Source organism: Arabidopsis thaliana, chromosome 5, assembly GCF_000001735.4.
Source record: "Arabidopsis thaliana chromosome 5, partial sequence".
NCBI lineage: Eukaryota > Viridiplantae > Streptophyta > Magnoliopsida > Brassicales > Brassicaceae > Arabidopsis > Arabidopsis thaliana.
Window position 1 is genome coordinate 17966557 of NC_003076.8, and position 23213 is coordinate 17989769.

Sequence of the window (23213 nt, forward strand, 5' to 3'; positions counted from 1 at the left end):
GGTATAAGTTTGGTTGTATGTTGTTAATCATTGTGGACGGATTTTGATTCATGTGTGTACAAGTAAGTAAAGATTGTTGGTGTGATTTATGGATATGGGGTCAGGGTAAGCTAGATATGAACAATTGTGATATGTTGTAACACCATGAGTTTATAAATGGTCCCCAAAGAAGAATGCACTGATAAAGATTTGAGAGCTGATTCTCTAAATATATAGTGAATTTGTGTGCTAAAGCTGAGAGTAGAGTTCCTGGCATTGTCAAAGCATCTCACATAGCATTAGGATAACGTCTGCAAATAAGCAATGATTGATGGCCCGATAGTACGTGCTACATTGTCCTTTTCTTGGTGTCAGATATACTAGATAAGATATTGGGTTTGTTGTCCAAGTCCCCGGAGAATAAAAAGTAATTAAAGCGTACCATTCATTAGCGTGTTGGTCGAACCAAAACCGAGAATAATTTCTAATCATATCAAATATCTAACCAAATATCTTTAATAATATAAAATAGAAAAGTTTAAGAATATTTTGGAAAGCTTACACCTCTGAAAAGTCAACTTGTAATTCGTCGTTAAACTTTAAACTATAAGAATAAGAGGAAAATGTCAATATTTCACATAGGTGATGGAGAAAATAATAATATGTTTTTATTGGGAAAATTTCATAAAACAATCTTCAAGCTAGCAACCACTTACACTATAAATTTTTAAAGTTTTAAACTTTCACAATAAACCATCAAAGTAATAATTTGATTTTTATGTGATTTTCCCTTTATTTGTGTGTACTAGGGGTGGGTAAAATAACCAAAACCCGAAAACCGAACCACAAAGAAAGAAATGATTTGGTTTAGTTATGGACTTATAATTAAGCATGAAATTTGGTTGTAAATTTTATTTAACTATTGGTTTAGATTTGGTCTGGTTAAAAACGGTAAAATTGAATGATTGTTTTGGTTTTTGATTAAAACTAAAAATAATTATATATAATTATATTGTCCAATTTATATTAAGATTAATATAATTAAAATTTATCTTTGTTGGGCTTATAATTATTGATTTTGTTTACTAGAAATTAAATGAATTTTATTCTTTAAACTATATTTAACTTATTAGTAGACATTATATTTATTTTAATCCTACGATTCCTTTTATTTCTGTATCAAATTGATATTTTCTGTAAAAAGTGGAATTAAATTATATTTAACTTATTAGTAGATATTATATTTATTTTAATCTTACGATTCCTTTTATTTCTGTATCAAATTGATATTTTTAGTAAAAAGTGGAATAACCGAAAAAAATCTGAACCAAACCGAATCCGCATATGGTTTTATATGGTTTCAATTTTAATAAAACCAAAAACCGTAACACGTCAAAAACTGAACTGTAACCAAACCAAATTATATACGATTTTTACCTGGTTTGAATTTAATTAAAACCGAAAACCCGAAAAAAACTAAACCGAAAAAAACTTAACCGAAAAACTGTATGCCCAACTGTGTATCCTTATCTATTGGTTTGACTTATCGGTACCTTAGTTTTTCTCTCGACTTGGATATATAAATATATGTCTCTACGAACCAAAAGAAAGAGAGCAAAGTAAGAAATAGAAGAGAAAGAGCGAGACATATGTTGGAAGATGGGAACAAAGTGTTATTCAAAATTACGTTATGTTGTCGTTCTGGTTTTGCTGCTTTTCGTCTTCCCTTGCAGCCTTAGCCAATCGGCTCCTTCCTCAGTTACCGGTTAGTGTTTCAACACACTATGTCATATAAATACATACGTTTTTTTGTTCAAACAATATTGTATAAATGAATTAAAGGATCTGTTTATCAAACAGAACATACAAACGAAAACTGATCGCCTGAAAGAATTAATTATCAACTGGCCAAACGAAACGGAAGAATTCACTAAATATCAAAAAGCATCAAGAGAACTGAAGAATGTATATAATTATAGTATGCATGTAATTCATTAATATTTGTTGTTTAGATTTACATTTTTATATTATAACAGTATGTTTTCGTTAACCACATTTTGTGGATTTTTCATGTTTGTGTTTATAGTAAAATATATTTGATAAAAACGAAATTTTGTATATTCCAACCAAATGGAAAAAAATAGTTTGACGTATAAATGCAAATACATATTCAATAGATTGACTTTTGAAAACCAAAAATCATATGTACGTGCTACTTTTTTTTTACGTTATAACACTATATACAATAGACAAAGTTAATCAAACTGGTATGAGCAGAAGTTCACTAAAATTTATAATAAATCGCATATGGATTAAACCTTAATGCAATTTATATACTTTTTGAAACAAATTATAGTTATAAAGTTAAAATCGTTGCAGCAGATGAATATGTTGCTACGTACCTTGTCCATTAATTGTATTCAATCACACATATATATCCTCAATTAAAAAGCAATAATATATATGACATTGTAGGCAGGAGATTGATGGGAATATATATGCCGAATGGGGGAATAATAGCAGGATCTTCACCTAGTGGACAAGCACCAAACATAAATAATAATTACCACGGTAAAAGTCTATTTATTTTCTATACAAAATTTCCACTTTTTCGAAATTTTCAAAACATTTCTAACCCTATTACATATGCTCTTATATAAAGTGTTGCAAACTTTGTTGATCAATTTGATATATTTTTATATTCATAGTCAGATATAATATAATTATGAGATGTAGGGAGGAGATTGATGATCAGTGAAGCAAGACCTTCAAAAAGCAAAAAAGGTGGTGGTCGCGAGCCTGAAAGTCCGGGCTGAAATCGAAACTAATTCTTGAAATCAAGAAAAGTCGGGTATTATTGCTAGTGTGAATCCTTCGACCATGCCATAAATCAGTTAGGTAAACTATATGCTAGTGCGATTGACCAAAAAAAAAAAAAAACTATATGCTAGTGCAATAATGTATCTTTGAACAAAATAAAAACAAAATAATGTATCTTTGATTTTAATAAGATTTTCTATTCATAATGTATCTCAATTGTCCAATCGAAAACATTCTTATTTAATCGTCATCTTAAATGTGTGTAATATCAATGCCAATTGATTGCGGCCACCCGTCTTTCATTTTCATATCCTTCCGGTGTAATTGAGTGGGTCAAAAACAAAAGTAACGTCGCTATGTTATTTGGTCAATATTTTATTTGGGTGTTGATGAATAATATTTATTATAGAAATATGTGAATATGGTTGTCCATATATATGCACTGACTCATAATTAACAGTCGTCGGCACTAGACTACATTTGGTTTTCTTTGTTTTTATGCACTAAAATTCAATGATTGCTGCCTAAAAAGTCCAACAAGTTTGAACTCTACTGAATAAGATCGTTCGACGTAGACAACTCTAAAATTTAATATTGCAAAATAGTATGCATATGTAAATACGCGATTGTAAAACTCAGATATTATTATTTGCAAATGTTCAGTTACTATAAGACTGTTTTCACCATTTTCTTTATTTTTTAATTTGATGATAAGCTTGCCAGTTCATCAGACGACTCACGTTCTTTGACCTCTTATCCGTCACTTCTGGAGACTAGTTTGCTTACGGGCCTTTTCCTTTAAACGATTTAGAAGGAGGCATATAGGATTTGGGAGGTCGAGGGCGAGGTGGAGGAGGAGGAGGAGGAGGAAGAGGAACGTAATCCAAGCGCAATTTGTTCCCTGTTAACAATAAATGTGATTACAAGTTCAATGTATCAATATGTATGCATGAAATCGCCAGTTATATTGGTGAAAAGTCCAATAACCACATGGTCCGTCTCTGGAAATTTAAAATACCACCAAGTCGTTAGCTCAATTGGTAAAGACTCTATGCGAAGCTTAGAGGTCGCCGGTTCGAGCGAATTTAAAATACCAGTATGAACAAAAGGAGTTAAACTTGGAATCGGTACTAACCTTTTTAAATAGAAGATATGCACTAAGATACAAGAGGAGAAGGTCTATAATTCAAATATGTGACGGCAGAAAATAATAATTGTGTGTGTGTCTGTTATCTCTATAGTTTGGCTTCTTGGCAACTCAGTTTTTCTCTCTGCTTGGATATATACATAAATGTCTCTACGAACCAAAAGAAAGAGAGAAAAACAACAAGTAAAAGAAAGATAGAGAAAAAGATGGGGAAGAAGTGTTCTTCAAAATTTCGTCAAATGCTTGTTTTGGTTCTGCTGCTTATCGTCTTCACTTGCCTTAGCGTAACGGCTCCATTATCAGTTACCGGTTTGTTTTACTTTTACAATACACATAACATAAAATTACGTAGATATACTTAATTACATTTTTTCAACAATATTTTACAAATGAAATTAAAAGTTTGGTTCATACAAACTAAAACTCACCTGGACGAATTCAATATCAACCAGCAAAACCTACTAGTTTTAAAGTAAAAGCACGCGGAATAGAAGACGAGGGACAAGAACGAACACACTCCCTAAATAGCAAAAAATCTTCAAGAAGCGTGGAGAAAACTCACCATTCAGAAGGTATAGACATATTATATGCACGTAAATAGATTGCTGTCTTTTTATTGATTAAATGTTTATATAATATAATTATTAAATGTAGGGAGGAGATTGAGCAATGTTTTTCCAAATGCGGGCATAAGAGCAGGACCTTCAAAAAGTGGACAGGGTGGTGGTCGCATTCCCGTAGCCGCCTCCTAGTACTTCAATTCTAATACTATCGCCGCTTTTAGTTATGCTTAGACCGCGTAAAATACAATGTAACTTTTATTTTCTGCAGTCATACGTATGGCTTTTTAAGAAGTTTCAGTTATGCATAATTTTATGTTAATGTAATGTTTTGGTGTTTTTAATAGAATGGTTCAAAAAAATAATATATAATTGATCATCTGTTTGAGATTTTTGGTAATTGAATGCATCAAAGGTTATGTCTAAATGTTTGAAATAATTTTCAATTTTGGATGAACAAAACTTTCTTGGAAAATAAAAATTAATGTTAGCTGTAGATAAAAAAAAGTCAATTACACATTTTTTTGGTATTTTTCTATTTTTTTAATCAACCACACATTAATTAATAACTAATAATTTAAAGAAAAAATGTTCACAAAAATGACTTCAAAAGATTAAAAAAGTAATTTCAAAAAATAATAATCTAAAGTAACAAGATAAATAATCCGCTTATAGAGTTACATAAATAATAGATAGAAAAAATAGAAAAATAAGAAAATAAAATACAGAGCATTCCAAACTAGTTCTGTATATGTTGAACTTGAACCATCATCTTGAACTCATGCAGGAGACTGCATCATCGAAACTACTTCTGTATATTTTTTCATTTTAAAAATTATTATATAAAATATTATTGTAGTTTTGGTAGTGGTTAATTTTTTTTTGGAAAGGAAAATAAAATAGTTTTTTTAAGAACATACTCATTATCTCGCAATTATTTTAGCCGCAGAGATTTCGTGGTCGGCAGTTGACTTCATAGTTGATCATTGACGGGAACTTTAAAGACAAAACATTCTGAACCTTTCTTTACTGACTAAAATCCAAAGACGCTTGCCAAGACTAATCGGCAAGATTAAGTTTGTAACTTTAGGATATTAATTTCTAACCAAATATCTTTGAATGTAAATTGAAGAAGCAATAAATTCCTTTGAGCAATAAACAACCTAGATTTTTTTTTTTTTCTCATTTTCTAAACCTAGATTTTGAAAATTTATGTAGTTCTTCATCTCCACCACAAAAATTCACATATGCCATATCAAAACAAAGGAGCACTAAGACTGACGGTTCAAATTCAACATATATCACATGCGTTCAAGATGACGGTTCAAGTTCCTCCGCAACACATGAATCTATAGCAGATGATTCTATTTACACCTCCCACAATTAATATATAGCTTCACGCATAATTCACACAAAATTACAACTGACAATTTTTACTTAAAACAAACTGAAATCTCGGATAAAATTATATCCATAGTCTGAAAAAAAGTCTTAGCTCTTTAAATTTTGGAATAAAATATTTTACGTGATCGATGTAAAAGCATTAGACGGTTGATCAACCTCTAAACCAAAGCGTTTTCACCTATTTGGAAATCTAGAGTTGGATAGGTTGGCAATTTGCTTATCTTTTAGTGTTGATTGTAATGGTATTTAGGTCTATATAACCAAAACATTTGAAAGCATATACACATATATATATATATATATATATATATATATATATGATAGTTTTAGTTTGATATGTTAAGTATCTTAAGTGGCATAAACAGCGTACCTTTAATCCTGAATATCCAAAAAAATTTAATGGAGAAAAGAAACAATTGAAATGGTGACAAAATGCATAATACATGCCTATCCTTATTTTAAGCCTTTTCTAAATCATCCAATATCAAAATCTATGGATTATGGCTGATACCATCCGTTTAGTCGAGTGGATCATATATTACGTCTATATTTTATTTAGATGTTGATATATATATATATATATTTTGATAACTAGGGGTATTCTAAGGCAAATTTTAGACTAATCTTTGAAATCTATGGAAATTTGGTGTTACTTGTAATTGAAAGCGTTTACGGATAATCATATTGCTACGTATAAAAACATTTCTGAGACATTTGCATGGGAATCAATTTTCTGACTTATATCCATATAGAAATTCACACTTCAAACATGAGCCACTAATTCATTTGGTTGGATGATGATATCTGAATGTTAGATATTGATATGAAATATGTGAATATGTTTGTTGTCCCTATATATTTGCAGAGTGTGATATATATTGGAAGTCGTCGGCACTAGACTACATAGTTAAATGGTCCAAACAAAATTCAAAGTCAATTTAATAAACATTCAACGCCACTTGTTTTTCTTGTTTTATGTAACTAAAATTCAAAGATTTCTGCCAAAAAAGCCCAAAAGTCTTCTAACTATCATTGAATCATCCGCTTTAATCAAATTATTTTTTCTCTTACCGTTAGTTTTTACTATCTCTAATAACTTTCTCTTTAACATCGACAAAACTCACAACTGTCATATTTTAACAATGGTTCCAAATTTTGTTTTTGTTAGCGGGTTTGATTATTCCAAATTTTAGTGAACTGGAATGGAACAAATTCTCCTGTGAATAGTTAGAAGACAAGGCAAAACAAAATTCTTCAATTTTTCTTGTGCTTTTTGTTTTTTCCTGTGAAGATGTTAGTGTATTATTAGGGATATAAATAGGTACTTACCAAAAAAAAGGGATATAAATAGGTGATTCGATAAACAAATATAACATATTATCAAAGAGAGAGAGAGATAGAGTGAAAAATGGAAGAGAAGAGTGCTTCACAATTGGGACTTGTGGTGTTTCTTCTATTGTTTCTTTTGGTCCCAACCCATACGGAGTCTTCCCTGCCTTCTCAACAAGAATCACTCCCAGTGATCGGTTAGTGTTTCTCTCACATATTCATATATACATAAACAAACCAATATCCGAAAAAATGATTATCTAATCTAGAACTAGAAAGGAAAAAAAAAACTATTGAAGTAGGTCTTTTTGGTTAACTATCCATGTTTTCTAGAAGAAAAATCCAAACTAATTTCAGGAGTACATACAATTACCAATTGAATTCGAAGTGGTGAAATTAATATGGCTTCTATTAAAATTACTAAATGGGTTTTTACTTTTTACGATTAAAAAAATACTATTCGTAAATTGAAAGCTATGGAAGAGTTATGCCAATTTTAAAGCCTTTTTAACAATTAATTATATTATAAAAATTATATAAGTTTGAAAATACAGAAACTGAAATTTTGATGCTAAAATATTCGTAAACTTTTAAAGCCAGACCAAAGTATTTGTACATTTCTTTAAAAAAGAAACTGCAGCCACATATATAGGATGTATTTTCTTTCCTTTGCTTGCATATTAGCATTTTTTGAGTCTTATGAAGCTTAGAACATAAAAAAAGTATTTAGATTTTTGTGAAGTTATAGTTTTATACCATTTTAAAATATAATGTTTTTTATCAAGAGTCATCACTGTATTTTATAAACTAATTTATTTTTTTGACTGCAACACTTATTTTCATTGATTAGACACATAAATATATAACTTTATTTTTATTTTTGCAGGATCGTCAAGGAGGTTGATGAGTACCTATAAGACCAACAGTAACATAGATTTTGAGGGATCAATCAGTGGACAAGCCGGTGGTGGTCAACAAAATCCCTAGTTTACCTTTCTCCATCGTCGTTCCCGATTACTATGGAGGCTACTAGACTTCAAATATATGTATTAATTATCATATATGAATAAAAAAAATATATTACGCAATTATAAGTCATGGTTTTTAGCAGATACGCCTTTAGTCTAGTGATACCCTTGTGAAAATCATTTGGAAACTGCTGGACTCAAATCTTCTCTATAGCAAAAATATTTTCTTGTCTAGTGGTGGTGGCCGAATGATTTGATGACGATTTAGGTCTCGTAACTGAAATTCATGATTACTTATTTTCATTACGTACCATTTATTCTACACTATAACAGAAAATATAAAATTACGTACCATCTATATTAATACACTTAACATTCTTACCAAAAAACAAATCTATATTAATACCAAAAATGGTCTCGTTGGGTATCAAAAAGACCAATACACTAGGTATCAGTCTATTTAAAGCATTTCACGATTTCGAAAACATAACATCAGGATCCGGTACTGTGTACCTTTGCTATTTTGTGAGTCGGCCAGACACCGACAAATATACAGACTTGACTTAGCTTGTTAACTTTTTTGTCTTTGTTTTTTGTCGTCAACTGATAAGTTGACTTATATGTGAATTTATGAAAGAAAAAAATCTTTGAGACTGAATGGCAATTGAAAAACAAAGGAAAAGGGTCATCGCTATCTCAAAAACACATCGAAACACAAAGGAAAAGGGTCGTCGCTATCTTAAAAACACATCGCACTTGGTCACCGTTGTTGATAATATGTGTGATTAACTAGGTTTTTTTTTTTTTTTATTCTGAATATTTATAGGTTATAGGCCCAAAGCCACATGTAATATTAAATTTTTTCAAGTGTCATTCGAACCAGTGACTTTTAAGTTTCGTCTAGGGTTTTACCAATTGAGCTAACGACATTTAGTGTGTGATTAACTTGTTATAGTTGTTATTTTTAATTTAGTTTTATTTTATTTTAACGTCGTTTATCAAAATACCAAACGCATTGATGTGTTTTATTTTTTCCCCTACTTTCTTTTGTTAAACGCGTCTGTCTCTTTTCTTTTAAAATTAATAAATAAAAAGATAAAAAATTCAAAACTATAAAGTTTATTTTCACTAATGAAAGCGCTTATAACGAAATAAAATAGTTATTTGAGGCAGTAGAAACAAGATTTGAGTATTTTTAATTATTATACATCTTATTTTTTAATACAGAAAGGTTATGGTCCTTATGGATCAGGGCTTGACTGGATCTCCCGCTACCATACATAAACGCATCGTTTGTGGATAGTTGCAATTATGAACATTTAAAATCAATCATAAAAGAATTTTTAAATCGATCAGGACTGCTTTAGACTGCTCGAAATCGTCGAATTTCAAAAACTCATTCTTGCAAGCGTTTGCGATTGCGGGCATGAACGGTTGACAATTATTTTTATTTATTATTATCAAAACTATGATACATTAAAATACATAAATACAAATAATTATAAATATATACTATCAAATCCAATATATTAACATTAATTCTCGAAACCCTAATTTCTTTTGTATATCAAAATTATGACATCAATTCAAAGTCAAGAATGGTAAGATACAACAGGCTCCGATTGGTAACACAAAGCTATATAAAATTTTCAGCTGTAAACTTTTTCCGAATAGTGCAAAGCTGTATAAAAACGAGGTGTATGAAAAAGTTGTACAATAAAGCTGAAAGTAAAGTTTTTGGTAACGTTTTTGATAAAGTTTTTATGAATGATAACCATCAAAGCTGTACAAATTGTACCGTTTTGATAATTGGTTACCATCAAAAACCACAAACTAAGTATTGTAATACGGAATATTTAAGAATTGAAATCATTTTTTGAGTTTGTCTTATTATGTTTTTAATTTACGTGATGTTGCTTTCGGTATGAACCAAATGCATGAAGTAATATATAAGCATTTAACTATGAAATTTATTTATTTTGAATACTTATGTAGAAAATTTTATATGTTAATTATTAATTTTATCTAAGATATTTGTTGTTATTATTTGTTAATTATTAATTATATGTTATTTATAGTTTATCATAATAATCTAATATTTGTTGTTTTATATTATTCAGAATACTTTATAATGTTTGAAACTACAACCCGCCTGTTTCTGCTATCTCCAGCAGTAGCATATGTATCCGATGTGTTTGAATCAATGAGATCCTAATTCACCAAAATATTTAATATGATTTCTTTCCGAGTGTTATTCGAACCAAAAATCTTTACATTTTGCCAAACATTACTTTACTGTTAAACTATCAACACTAAATTTTATTATTATTATTACTATTATTGTGCTTTTAAAAGATATATATTATCCTTAAAATATTTTGAGCCTATAAAACTCCAAAGGCTTCAGTCAATACGGAGATAGAGAAAGCAAAACTAGTAGTAAACCAAGAGAGAGAGAAATGGAAAATATTTTTTTTTCAAAATTGACTCAAGTGTTCATTGTGGCTCTTCTCTGTATCTTCATATATCGTACCGAATCAGCTATGTCTTCTCATCGTGAACAACTTTCACTTACCGGTTAGTATGATATCACAAATATATAATTATCATTAACTTGATCAGTTGTTTTGACATATTTAATCTGGTTCGTGTGGACTATTACAAGGAAAACAAGTCCCCATGTTCAAATGGGTCAATTATCTATATCCTGAATAGGAAAAAAAAAAGAAAAAAAAGAAGTGCTTATCGTATTCAATTTTCTATATTTTGCTTAATAAACTTTCTCGCTAGTTTTGCTATTCCAAAATCTACAATTTTATAGTATATGTTAGTTGTGTAGTAAAAAATATTTGACTAAAGGAGTCAACACCACATCGAATCTCATGAAAATGTTTCGAATAGAAAATTTGTCTTATTAACATTTCAATTTATGCCATTGCAGAAAATATATAATATATATAAAGAAAAAAAATCATGTTTTTTCGTCGCTGTTTTTATTCTTACAATATATGTCTATCGTATATATTATAAATACGATTTAAATACTGCTAATTTGGTTTTTAGGAAATAACAAAATTTAATATTGAAAATATTTAATATAAATTAACACCGTGTTTATGGCCTTAATGAGAAAGAAAGAGAAGGATATCCGCATATATCGTATTCACGTTTCTATGTTTTTTTTTGTTCAAATAAATATTTCCTCTAGATATTTTTTTCCTTAAAATCTACAATATTTTATTTTCAAAATATAAATACAGGGAGGAGAATGATGGCGAACATTCCGTATCCGTATGGTGGCATATATGTGAAACCACCACCCTTAAAAAGTAAAGATAGTAATCAGAAAGGTACTCATATAGTAGTATAGTATTCATATCTTCTTAATATATTCAGCTATCGATCTCGTTTTATATTTGCAAATTATCCACAGTTTTCTTGTCAAATAATTATTCACTTCTTCTCATCAAGATTTGATGTAGAAATATTTACAGGTTAGGACACTTTATTTAAGATTTTAATCATTTATAATACTTTCTAAAATTGGCACATACCTGATTATTCGTCTATTATAAATCGCTAACTTCGATGTATTTTAAATATTATTTATAGGGAAGAGAGGGGAGACTTATTATAAGCCAAATAGTGAAATAGGCACTGGACCATCACATAGTGGACATGGTGGTAGCAGCATTGAACATGTTTCCTCTCCTTAGTTTGAGCAATTATTATCTTTCAAATAATTCGAGGCCATTAGGCTTTGAAAAATAAAAACTATATAGCTATGAATGTAACTCTAAGTTTATGTGTTCTTAAGTCCTATATATGTACTTTTGTAATATAATATGGTATATTTTAAGTGTTTTAAGCAATAATTTTCATTTCAAAACATTAAATAATGCTCGAAAGCAATGAGATTCATAAAATATTATTCGTTAACACAAGAGAAAGCAACAAAGTCCAAACGTATATGGAGACCACCCGATGCAGAGTTATAATAAAAGCAATTCTTACATATATTTTAACGAAAAAAAAGAAAAGTCTTACCTATGTATTTATCATCATGTCAAAAATTAGCCAAAATGGAAAAAAAAAAAATATCAAAACAAAACAGCTTGACTCAGACAACACATGTGGTGTCAAGTATGGCTTGCAACAAGTAACAAACTAGAGACCTTGAAACTAGTCTCAGAAAAATGCAAGACATATTATGTAGAAATATTTTAACATGGAAACTATCTCTATATGTTGATATACTGAGAATAAAACACCAGTTCAAAAGCTTATAATTAGTAATGAAAAAAAGAAACAAGAGAAAGAACAAGGTCATTTTGGCTATTAGTCTTCATTCATTGTACTTTCTAATAAAATAAAATTCAATGAGAAAAAAGAGTGTCAATTATCTTTCCACAAGAGGTCAAATTAATCAATAAAAACTGAGTGGTGGAGAAAATTAATATTTTTGGGGTTTTCTTATCTTTTCAACACTTCTTGGAATGTTCACTTTTCATTGGGATTTATAAATAATAGTCTACAATCAAGAAAACAAAGAGAGAAAAAGAGATGGAAAGAAAAAAGTTTTCTTCAAAATTTATTCATTTGCTCATTGTGTTTTTGCTTCTTTGTACGTTTCTTTCTCGTACCGAATCTGCTCTTCCTTATCACCATGAACTGTTCTTGGGTTAGTATTGTTTTAACAATCATATAACATCCACATATACATCAGATTGTCTAAGTGTTAATTGATGCGAAATAGTCTATTCATGGAACTTTCAATAGATAGATCATTGACCGGGAAGTGCTTAACTACGATCAGTTGCAACTTCATTTCAAGCTTACCTTTCACTTGTAATAAATACGTATAGGGAGGAAGCGGATGAATTATTATAAGCCCAACAGTGCCATAGGAACACCATCATCAACTAGTGACCACGCTCCAGGCAGTAATGGTATGTCCCTCCTCTTTACTTATTTTCTTATCAACTTTTACCGAAAAAATTATAAAGTACAGATTCTTAAAATTAAAGTATAAAAGAGTGTTTATAATATATATATATATATATATATAAATAAAAATGTTATGTTTTTTTCTTACATAATTAATTCTCCTAAATTATAATGGTTTAATGGGTGTATGTATGTGTACTAAAGAAAATAGGCTGATAATGGTTTTCTACTATTAACACTATCTCCTTTTTTTCTTATAAAGCTTCAACGTTTCTTTCCGGCTATTTTCAAATTTTAGACTCCGATTTCATTGCATAATTCGTTTATAATATTTTGCTGCCTTTTCTCTTTAAAAATTCATAAATATGAATTGTAGGGAGGAAGTTGATGAGTATATATAGACCCAATGGAGACATATTTACAGGACCATCAGGCAGTGGGCATGGTGGGGGTCGCACTCCAGCCCCCTAGTATATATATATTAATGTGTAATCAAGGACTCACAAGCGAAGCTTTTAATTCTCGATCACGTATAACGTATGCGTTGGTGTAGTATATGTTTAATTTCTGTTTTCACAAGCCAAGTTTTTCATTTCTCGAATATGTAATGTATAATATGTGTGTTGGTCCAGTATTTCTAGTGTTCTTAAATAATATCCAAAATGTGTGTTTAAAATATAATATGTATTTTGTTGTTAAAGTTTACATATACGTTTTAGTCTGTAAAGCTCTAAAGCATGTACTAGACACCTTACCTTATACGTTTTAGACTTTTAGTATACCACGAATAATATATTTAAGTTATTAAAATCAAAATTAAGATTTGGAATTTCAGATAATATTTGGAAAATATCAAACTGGTTCCTAGATCAGATCATATCAAGTTCCTGATACTTTATTCATGGCTACGTTCTAAGAAATTATAAGTCAATGAGAAACAAGAGGGTCAATTGTTTTTCATAAGATTATCAAATTAATTTTAAAAGAGTTGAGTACTGGAGAAAATTAATACATTTGCATTTAAAATTATACTTTTTGTTTGGGTTTTACTTCTTGGAACGTTCCTCTCCATGATTCCATCCGAATTTATAATTCCCTCCCATTCGTGTATATATAAATAATAGTCGCAGTAAAGGAAAGAAAGAAAGAAAAAGAGATGGAAAATAATACTTTTTCTTCAAAATCTATTAATTTGCTCATATTGCTTTTGCTGCTTTGTACCTTTCTCTGCCAAACCGAATCTGCCCTTCCCTCTCACCAAGAACTTGTAATCACTGGTTAGTGTTTTGACAATTATATAACATCAACATATGTGTATATATAAGGTTGTCAAGGTGTTAATTGATGGGAAAATTCATGAAATAGTATATTCACATGTATATATATAGGAAGGAGGATGATGAGTTATTATAAGCCTAATACTGACATAGGAACACCATCATCAACCAGTGACCGTGGTGGCGGTGGTAATGGTATGTCCCTCCTCTTTTCTTATTTTACAATTTTTATCAACTTTCTTTTTAACACTTTTCTACAAAGTACTTATTCATCTAAATAATATGTCGCCGTGTTGAAATTAGATGTTACTCTCTATTAATGTTTGCTGCTTTTTTTATTAGGTAGGCGATTGATTAATTTACTTTTAAGTCATCATATCGTTCAAATATTTTTGAATCTATTCGTTTTATTTATTTTGCCGACCCTAGATGGTTATGCTTTTTAAAGCCTCAAATATGTACTAAGGGTGTTTAAGATCCATGATCTCACATTGGTAGATGATTCTCATGCTGTGTAGGGTTTGGTCTTTGGTGTTTGTCTTGGATGGAGCAAATATTTAGCTGGAAAATAGAAACTATGAATAAAAAAATTGTTCGTTTATATTTTTATTAATTAAAAAAATGAATTACAGATAACTTCAACTTAGTATAATTTGTAGGGAGAAGACTGATGAGTCAAATGGATGTTGGAGCATCAAGCAGTGGACAAGGTGGTGGTCGCAACCGCCACTAGAATAGGTTTCGAGTACTGTATTGATGTTTAACTGTATTGTATATGTATTTAATTTTCTATTCCCTGCCATCATAAATCAAGCTTTGGAAAAGTCTCAAACATGTATAATGTCTTTCGTACACAATGTTTTACGTTCTTTTTTTTTTGTTTTCATTTCAATATAATGATAGAAGTTTTTTTTTTGTGTAGCAGAGATATGTAAAGATAATCAGATTGAAACTAGCTAGAGAACCAAAAATATTTAAATGCAAACAAAATTAAAGATTTTATATATGAATTACGTAAGAGGAAACAAAACTAAACTAAAGTAGGAAGAACATGTTCACTATAGAGTAACTCTTTACAAACTATTTCTTATTGATAACAAACTTGATTTATTCTCACACCACCGCATAAAAAACGAGTATTTTTAACACCGAAAACCATTATCTAACGATATGATAATGTTCAAAAAAACCTTTTGACATCGCTAAATGCTCGTAAAGTAGTCGTTAAATATTCTGTTACGATTATTTGACAACTAAATATCGTAAACGAAAATCGAGAGTCGCTAAACTTATTAGACTTATTATTAATCGTCTTGTAACGACTAATAATAAATCAGCCACTTTAGATAAAGTTTTTTTCATACTGCTATCGTGTCACCAATATAATAGCCTTTTTCTATCTGAAATTATATATTCTACATTAGCTATGTTACGTAATACATATTTGGAAACTATCGAAATATCTTGTTCTTATTAAAACCTCATCCACGATTATCTTAACCGGAGCACTAGCCATAACCATATTCATTTCCTCATCTTTACTCCATAATCTAAGTCACTTTAGCAGTAACATAATAGAAATGCCTTCTATCTAGTGATCGGTTTTGACTATCTCAAAAATATTTATATGCAAGAGTTATTTAATATTATATATTCACATTTAACCAGAAACAATCTGGGATTCAGATATATGACTTTAAATATATGGGTTTAAATAAGATCAGGAATTATGGATTCAAATATTTGACAGCTGTTACACCATGAATGATAAGATTGGATCAGAGCTAGTATCTAAAATCTAGAACTATTTTTCATTAATTACTACTTTGTAGAGAAGAATAGTCAATGAGAAACAAAAGGGTTAATATTTTCATACGTTTATCATCTGTTTTAATAAGAACAAGAGCGTCAACTTAGTTCCGGACTCTTGATCCTAGCTTAAAGAGTTTATTATTATTATAGTTCCACATTCAACCAAAAACACTCTCGGATTCAGATAGGAACAAGAGGGTCAACTTCTTAAAGATTAATGACTAGTGGAGAAATTACGAAGTTTGCCTTGTATTTTTCTTTAGTATTTGTTTACTCTCTACCGCCCTACCGGCGATGCCTCACCATTCGGGTACATAAATGAAATTCTGATATCAAGAAAAATTGGAATCTATTTTCGAAAAGTCATACTAGCGTTTTCTACCTTTTTAGTTACTTACATTTTTTTTTTTCGTACCTTTTTAGTTACTTACATAAAATTCCGTTTTAGATGTCTTTTCTTTTTTAATAAAGAAATTTCTTGTATCGTCTCTTTTCTGTGTTTCAGTAATTTATGTACATATACACATGTGCCAAGTATATCTTATCCAGATAAGCTTCAGATTTTGTAAGACTGGTGACTTTAAATTTTAAAAGAAAACAAAAAAGTCTGTTGACTTCCTTATTGTAATAGAGGTCAAAGTCTCAAGTTTGACCATTAATGTAAATAATTATCCATTTGGAAATATCTATTTTAGTCCAATAGAAAATTGATTCAGTAAATGATTCTGATAAAATGCCCGTATTTCCATGAGGCACTTAATGATTAAATTCTCATAGTGTTTGAACTCCAACTTCAACATAAACAAAGAGAAATCTTCAATGGATTTTGCAGCTGCATGATTAAGAAATTTTGAATAAGCATTTTGCAAGAAGTAGTCCCTCTTGAAATTTATGAAATGCTATGTACAACCGCATTTCTAATCTATAGCAAAGCCGGCCAAAACTATATACCATCAACCACATCTCTCTGTTTCTCGATCCATTCGTTTGGCAAAAGCTGCTGGATTCCTTTTGTTTTCGCTCTATTACAGTTATTCCTCTAGTCTTTTGTTACATCAAACTCTAAGCTTTCACCCAAATGAATTTGGTCTTGATTTTCCTCTGGATTGGTATTTGTTTGGCAATAAAGTTTCAACTCAAACCAAAATACTTATCAAAATATCTTGCAATGTCAAAGATATTTGATAAGCTTCATAACTATCTTAACCGGATCACGTGGCATAACCATCTTCGGTTCCTCAACTTTACCCTTTCATAATCTTTGTCACTTAAGTAGTAACATAACAGCGTTCTTTTGAATGCTTTCTATATAGTGATGTTGTTCATTATTCCCTATCCCAAAAAAAAACTTATATGCAAGGACTTATTTAATGTTATATTTACATTTGTTTAGCTATAGTATATTTTTACATTCAACCAAAATAAAAATTCGGATCCTGATATATGAACTTCAAAGATAGTGGCTTAAGATCACGAACCTCAGATTCAAATTTGTAAGGAGCTATGAAAATATTAACCTTAGATCGGATCTGAAAATCCTGAACTATTTTATGTCACCATACTTAGTAAGAAACTAATGGTCAATTAACAACAAACTAAAAGGATTAATATTTGTATACGTAATTCTTTGTTTTTATAAGACAAGAGGGTCAACTTGTTAAAGGGTAATGATCAGTGAGTATTATTGACTAGTGAAGAAAACTAAAAAGTCAACTTGGTATTATTAGGTTTTGGTTTGTTTCATTTTTTCGTGGAACGTTCCCTCCACCTGCATGTACATAAATATGAGTCTAAACTCGAGAAAAAAATAAAGATCGAGAAATGAGAAATACAATTTCCTCAAAAATGGGTCAAGTTCTAATTGTGCTTCTTCTCCTCTGCACCGTCCTTTGCCGTACCGAGTCAGCTCTTCCTTCGGGTCAACATTCAGTCCTACTAACCGGTTTGTGATTCCATATATTCATAATATTCATGCACACGTTTGTATATTTATTAGTTGATTGATAAGATCCATGAATCATATGGTCTAATTACATGGAATATATATATAGGATGTATTTAGGACTTGTTAAAACATTTTAAAGCTGTATTTGTGCTTATGATAATTAGGTTCTCACATATATAGAAAGTTAGAGAAAACCTAAACTGATACATGAGTACATGTACCAATCCATTCATTGTTAATTGCGTATCAATTAAAAACCTATGAACTGTATAATAGTTACTTTCATAATACTTTTTGTTTGGTATGAAACATATACATATATAAAAATTCGATTTATATGTTTTGTTAATTTCTCAATAGTGTAATGTATATGTGTTAATAAATACGACAAGTAATCTTATTAATTTACAACGTCTAACTATCTTAAATATAATAAAAAACGAAGGAAGGAGATTGATGGGTTCGGGCGCTTCGGGACCAGTAAGATCATCGCAGAGTAGCCAAGCTGGTGGACGTTTTAATGATGCTGATCCTATCGCCATAGATTACGGAAAATATTAAATTTCTTTTTGATTTCAGTTTTTCCAAATTTAATGATGTTTTAATCGTTTTCTGCTGCTTTTTCATCAGTTTACAGTCAACTGTTACGTGATATTTCCCTTGTTTGAAGTCATGAAATTTCTTGTATCGTGATCTATATTATATATTTTGTGTTTTTGTTTGTTTTCATTGTTAGAACATATTTATTTCCTTAAAACATGGAAACGTAATCTATATTTGGAAAAACTAATGTCATACGATTTTTTAGCCAAGGGAACAGAACCATCGATATATGGACAAATTAATGGTGCTCCTCTCTAATTTCGCCATCATCTCTTCCTAATTTCCAATTTTTGGTTTAAGAAATGTATTTTTTTGTATTTTAGCTATCGGCCATTACAAGTCCAGTTTTTTTTTACATTTTGATAAAAAGAAAAAACAAATCCAGTTTTTAAAGTCTCAGTGATGTACGTGTTTTCAGATATATATATATATATCACATATGGGATTGTTGAGATGGTGGGGTTTTTAATGGAGGATCGAGAAGGACGATCTAAACCAAGATGGAACGGTCGAGATGACTAACCGATATTATAGAAATAGCGAAGATATGATTATAGAAGAATCAACCATCTTTTGGTTTCTTCTTGATTTTTCTATAATCATATCTTCATTATTTTCATAATATTGGTTAATCATCTCGACCGTTCGAACTTTGTTTAGGTCGATCTTCTCGATTTCCCAATAATTTTCTAGTTCATTATTTTGGATGTGGTGGTTGGGAAGATAAAAAGAGGAAACAAAAGATTTGTGAAAAGCGGAACAAAGATTAGAAAATAAGAAATGATTAGAGTCATTTCAATATCCAGTGAGCAAAAACTCTACCGAAATTGAAGGAATTGAGGAGTTTTGAAGAGGAAGAAGTAGTGGCGGGTGATGAAATGGCAATTGATGGAGAGGAGGAATTAGGGCTTCTTGGTGAATTTGGGGGAAATTTTGAGAGTGAAGAGAGTGTTTATGTCATTGAAGAAGGCGAGGAGGCAAAAAACTGAAATGAAAGGTTCTTATTTAGTTTATCCGTTGCAATGTGTGCCAATCTTTTTTTCTAATTTATTATTAAACTGTATAAACTTTTTTTTTGTTTATTTTCTGTACAACAAACCGAAGAAACATAAAATAAATAGTTAGTATCTTATATGCGTATATAAAATCTAACCGTCTCACAGACAGGTTAGTTAACTATGCTTTGTCTTTACTTATAGATTTGCATACGTTGCAGTTGGTTCGAATGGATGTTGCAACGATATTACATGATGATATTGTTGGACAATCGCGTCTTAGACTAGTTCCGATGTAATTGTTTTTTTTTTGTTTTTGCTTTAATAAACACATCTCCTTGTCACTCACAAAAAAAGAAATATGAAGAAACATGGGACAAGATAATTGAAACTATCGAAATTGGTTTGCCTATAATTTTGTTTTAAAACAATAATGCAGATAATGTGTACCAGGATACAAACACTGTGTTTAAGAAACACGGTAGATGATAAATTCTAGTGTTGTTTAATCGAAATTTATGTGGTATATTCGTTTACAACCTAAAATAAATTTAACTGTAAGTAACTAAGTATAATAATATTATAGATGAAATTAAATTTATTTAAATCATATCAAACAAAATATGGATGTTTGTAATCATGTATATGAAATTAATATTTATAAATAAATTTATGTGATGTAGTTATAAATTGGATGTTAATTTTAATTTATAAGTTCTATTTGTATTGTAGTTCAAGGTTGGAAAACAAAATGTCTATTTGAATGATTAATATATACTGTATGTTCCGTGGCCATTCAGTTGCTTACGTGTAGCCTTAGAGACCAACACAAATATCTCTTATTGGAGAGAACAAATCGTGTCGTTTCTAAGCACTCGTTAAATCTATTAAAAACACACACAAAGTCCACAAGTCAATTAGTCAAATTCAATCCACGTGTGGTTTGAACACTGATATTTTATTTACCAAATTTGGCTTATAGTTTCAGGTTATGTTATATGCCGTTTCAGGATAAGTTTTGGACCGGTCCGTTTGTCAGAGACTTGAACACAAAATTTGACATTCCAGAATCAAAAACAGTGCCGTTTGTACGATCAATAAACGGCAAGACACTTACCGTTGCAAATAGTCAATCTTGCTTTTTGAGCTAAAGACTGTAATCTGAAGAAAGGATAAGACTTTGGACACAGAGAACACAAAGAGATCACTGAAAAGAAGAAAAAAAAAATGGCAGCTTTGAGTTCTTCCATGACCATCTCATATCTACATTCACTTTCTTGCAACAAAAGTTGCTTGCTTACATCTCAATTTTCAAAACCCTTGTTTATAAACCAAACTCAGAAGAAACTCAGATTCTCGATTTCCTTTTGCCTCAAGCAAAACGAATCTGGTATTGAACAAGTCGAAGAAGAAGAAGAAGAAGAATTTACCGTTGTGACGGCCGTAAAAAGCAGATACAATGAGATTGTTATAGTGGATACTTTTGCTTCTAGATATCTTCTTCTTGATTCCACTAGTGAGAATTTTTAAAACCCTAATTCCTCTGTTTTTGATATTAGATCCTCTGTTTATAACCTAAGTTTCTCATTATGTAGGGAATGTGCATAGTGTTATCAATAAAGGAGGCCAGAATTGGACTGGAGCTTATTGGGTATGTTACATTTTTACATCATCATAAAGTTGCAAAAATCATAGCTTGAGTTGTTTCTCTGTTGATAGGTAAATGTTGTTATTGTGTTTAATTTTGAATCCTATCAACATTTTTGTTTGAAGGACGAGTCTGCGTGTTTGCCGCCTATTATCCCTAATGGTCCCATTGCAATCTACGGCTTGGTGAGAAACTACGTGGTGAATCTTATACCGATTGTCTGAGAAGTACATGAACATAGGCATGCAATGAGTCAATGATGTGTTTAAATTTTTGTTCATGTGTTTGTTAGGGTGGTGGAACAGCTGCAAGATTGATTCTTGAGTTGTGGCCTTCAACGGAGCTTGAAGGTTGGGAAATCGATGAAATTGTAAGTAAACTATCGGATTTTCTTGCGGCATTACGTTTGCATATTGGAAAATCTTGAGTTCACTTGTGATTTTCTTTTATGAACAGTAGTTGATTGAGAAAGCAAGAGACTATCTCGGGCTGTCTGAGCTAGAGATACCGACATCAAAAGGCGGTAGACTTTGTATTCATGTAGATGATGCTCTCTCTCCTTGTCAAGATGATTCAAAAAGATATGCTGGTGAGATTTACAGGTTAATGTATGTTGCTTATTCCTTTGTTCTTTTATGAATTCTTGAATTCTTATGTCGATATTTTAGGGATCATCGTTGATTTGTTCGCGGATGGAAAAGTGCTTGATCAGCTGCAAGAGGTACTTTAATTTGTTATGGTGTTAGTATTATATAGTCAACTTTGTGACACCGAGTATTTTGAATTCGAGTATGTACAGATTCCAATGTGGCTAGAACTGGCTAGTAGGTTAATGCCTAACGGTCGCCTTATGGTGAATTGTGCGGGAATCGAAACAGAAGTAAAGAATGGAAAACCAGAGTTGGTGTTAGATGATTTGGCTTGGATGTTGAATTCTACTGTCAAGATCTTATCAGAAGCATTTCCTGGACAAGTAAGTAACACATTTCATCTTCATATCCTTTTGTTAACTACGCGTTTAAGATAAAAAGAAAAACATCGCGATTATTTATTGTTGCAGGTTAGTTGGAAGAGAACACCAGATTCAGAAGGTCTCAACTTTGTGGCATTAACAGGAGGCTTACCTGATCTTAGTGACTGGTCTAGTAAGGTTCCAGTCCGTTTAAGCGAATCAGTGAAGCTATGGAAGCTTTGCGAGACGGTCCCTTTGCAACTCGGTGCTTTGAATGCATCTTAACATCAAGAGTTTTGCCAAAAGATTTGATCAGAAACTCACATGTGGATAGTGAAAGTTGTGTATGATTTGTTTTGCCAATTGAGTACAGAGATACACAAAAGGACAAAAAGAAGGTACATATGAATTTCACATTTGAACTTAAGAATTTTTAAATCCAAAATTCGATTATCATAAAATTTTGAATTTATACAAGAAACCTTTTATGATACTATGTTATATATATGTTACTATTAGTCAGACAAATGTTTTGAACAATTTCTTGGTTCAGACCGATATTAGACAATTGTTTGACAATTTAACCACTTGACGAAACTTGATATGTTGCTCGAACTCTAATACATTGTCCGCAGGTTAAAATCTAGTTTCTTACTAAAAAGCATTTTGATCGATATTGTTGGCAACAAAGGATCTTATTCAAGAGAACAAATCACGTCGTTTCTTCTAAACTCGTTTGAGCTGTTAAAACGTCACCAAAGTTTTGACTTTCTATATACACAAATCGTGCCGTTTTCACAGTCAATAAACGGCATTACACTTACCGT

The 23213-nt window shown here is 30.6% G+C and overlaps 8 protein-coding genes, 2 long non-coding RNA genes and 1 other non-coding gene across 13 annotated transcripts; 9 read left to right on the forward strand and 2 right to left on the reverse strand.

Annotated features, from left to right (window-relative positions):
- The first annotated feature begins 1535 nt into the window (after positions 1 to 1535).
- Positions 1536 to 3786, forward strand: AT5G44572 (uncharacterized protein). Its single transcript, NM_001085242.2, has 3 exons — positions 1536 to 1744; positions 2455 to 2550; positions 2716 to 3786. Exons 1-3 carry the CDS (start codon positions 1639 to 1641, stop codon positions 2793 to 2795), a joined length of 282 nt encoding a protein of 93 aa, NP_001078711.1. The 5' UTR covers positions 1536 to 1638; the 3' UTR covers positions 2796 to 3786.
- Positions 3654 to 4900, forward strand: AT5G44574 (uncharacterized protein). Its single transcript, NM_001085243.2, has 3 exons — positions 3654 to 4255; positions 4399 to 4518; positions 4601 to 4900. The coding sequence occupies exons 1-3, from the start codon at positions 4153 to 4155 to the stop codon at positions 4696 to 4698; spliced, it is 321 nt and encodes a 106-aa protein (NP_001078712.1). The 5' UTR covers positions 3654 to 4152; the 3' UTR covers positions 4699 to 4900.
- Positions 4901 to 7218: 2318 nt separating this feature from the next.
- Positions 7219 to 8564, forward strand: AT5G44575 (uncharacterized protein). Its single transcript, NM_180589.4, has 2 exons — positions 7219 to 7436; positions 8126 to 8564. Exons 1-2 carry the CDS (start codon positions 7319 to 7321, stop codon positions 8224 to 8226), a joined length of 219 nt encoding a protein of 72 aa, NP_850920.1. The 5' UTR covers positions 7219 to 7318; the 3' UTR covers positions 8227 to 8564.
- Positions 8565 to 10615: 2051 nt separating this feature from the next.
- AT5G44578 (uncharacterized protein) lies at positions 10616 to 12087 on the forward strand. 2 transcript variants are annotated; one of them, NM_001344566.1, is made up of 3 exons: positions 10616 to 10784; positions 11468 to 11701; positions 11820 to 12087. In NM_001344566.1, the coding sequence occupies exons 1-2, from the start codon at positions 10667 to 10669 to the stop codon at positions 11575 to 11577; spliced, it is 228 nt and encodes a 75-aa protein (NP_001329968.1). In that variant the 5' UTR covers positions 10616 to 10666; the 3' UTR covers positions 11578 to 11701; positions 11820 to 12087. The 2 variants fall into 2 exon arrangements, with proteins under 2 accessions (NP_001329968.1, NP_001078713.1); NM_001085244.3 differs by having other exon boundaries at positions 11468 to 11557.
- Positions 12088 to 12592: 505 nt separating this feature from the next.
- Positions 12593 to 13994, forward strand: AT5G44580 (uncharacterized protein). The gene is made up of 3 exons (NM_123825.5): positions 12593 to 12888; positions 13073 to 13156; positions 13531 to 13994. The coding sequence occupies exons 1-3, from the start codon at positions 12771 to 12773 to the stop codon at positions 13623 to 13625; spliced, it is 297 nt and encodes a 98-aa protein (NP_568635.1). The 5' UTR covers positions 12593 to 12770; the 3' UTR covers positions 13626 to 13994.
- A 299-nt stretch (positions 13995 to 14293) lies between these two features.
- Positions 14294 to 15402, forward strand: AT5G44582 (uncharacterized protein). Its single transcript, NM_001085245.2, has 3 exons — positions 14294 to 14431; positions 14543 to 14626; positions 15091 to 15402. The coding sequence occupies exons 1-3, from the start codon at positions 14311 to 14313 to the stop codon at positions 15162 to 15164; spliced, it is 279 nt and encodes a 92-aa protein (NP_001078714.1). The 5' UTR covers positions 14294 to 14310; the 3' UTR covers positions 15165 to 15402.
- Positions 15403 to 17970: 2568 nt separating this feature from the next.
- On the forward strand, positions 17971 to 19875 carry AT5G44585 (uncharacterized protein). Its single transcript, NM_001125900.2, has 2 exons — positions 17971 to 18185; positions 18634 to 19875. Exons 1-2 carry the CDS (start codon positions 18065 to 18067, stop codon positions 18747 to 18749), a joined length of 237 nt encoding a protein of 78 aa, NP_001119372.1. The 5' UTR covers positions 17971 to 18064; the 3' UTR covers positions 18750 to 19875.
- Positions 19236 to 19896, reverse strand: AT5G06595. The gene has a single exon (NR_142931.1). It is a non-coding gene; the product is annotated as an other RNA (long non-coding RNA).
- Positions 19294 to 19439, forward strand: MIR5628. Its single transcript, NR_142932.1, has one exon. It is a non-coding gene; the product is annotated as a microRNA ath-MIR5628 precursor (primary transcript).
- A 704-nt stretch (positions 19897 to 20600) lies between the features above and the next one.
- Positions 20601 to 20905, reverse strand: AT5G06615. Its single transcript, NR_142933.1, has one exon. It is a non-coding gene; the product is annotated as an other RNA (long non-coding RNA).
- Positions 20906 to 21034: 129 nt separating this feature from the next.
- AT5G44590 (S-adenosyl-L-methionine-dependent methyltransferases superfamily protein) lies at positions 21035 to 22782 on the forward strand (the record flags this gene model as incomplete). Of its 2 annotated transcripts, none has more annotated exons than NM_123826.2 (8): positions 21035 to 21302; positions 21382 to 21437; positions 21506 to 21619; positions 21727 to 21804; positions 21894 to 22023; positions 22103 to 22155; positions 22234 to 22407; positions 22495 to 22782. In NM_123826.2, the coding sequence occupies 8 exons, from the start codon at positions 21035 to 21037 to the stop codon at positions 22669 to 22671; spliced, it is 1050 nt and encodes a 349-aa protein (NP_199272.1). In that variant the 3' UTR covers positions 22672 to 22782. The 2 variants fall into 2 exon arrangements, with proteins under 2 accessions (NP_199272.1, NP_001330656.1); NM_001344567.1 differs by having other exon boundaries at positions 21560 to 21619; positions 22495 to 22778.
- Between the last annotated feature and the right edge of the window lie 431 nt (positions 22783 to 23213).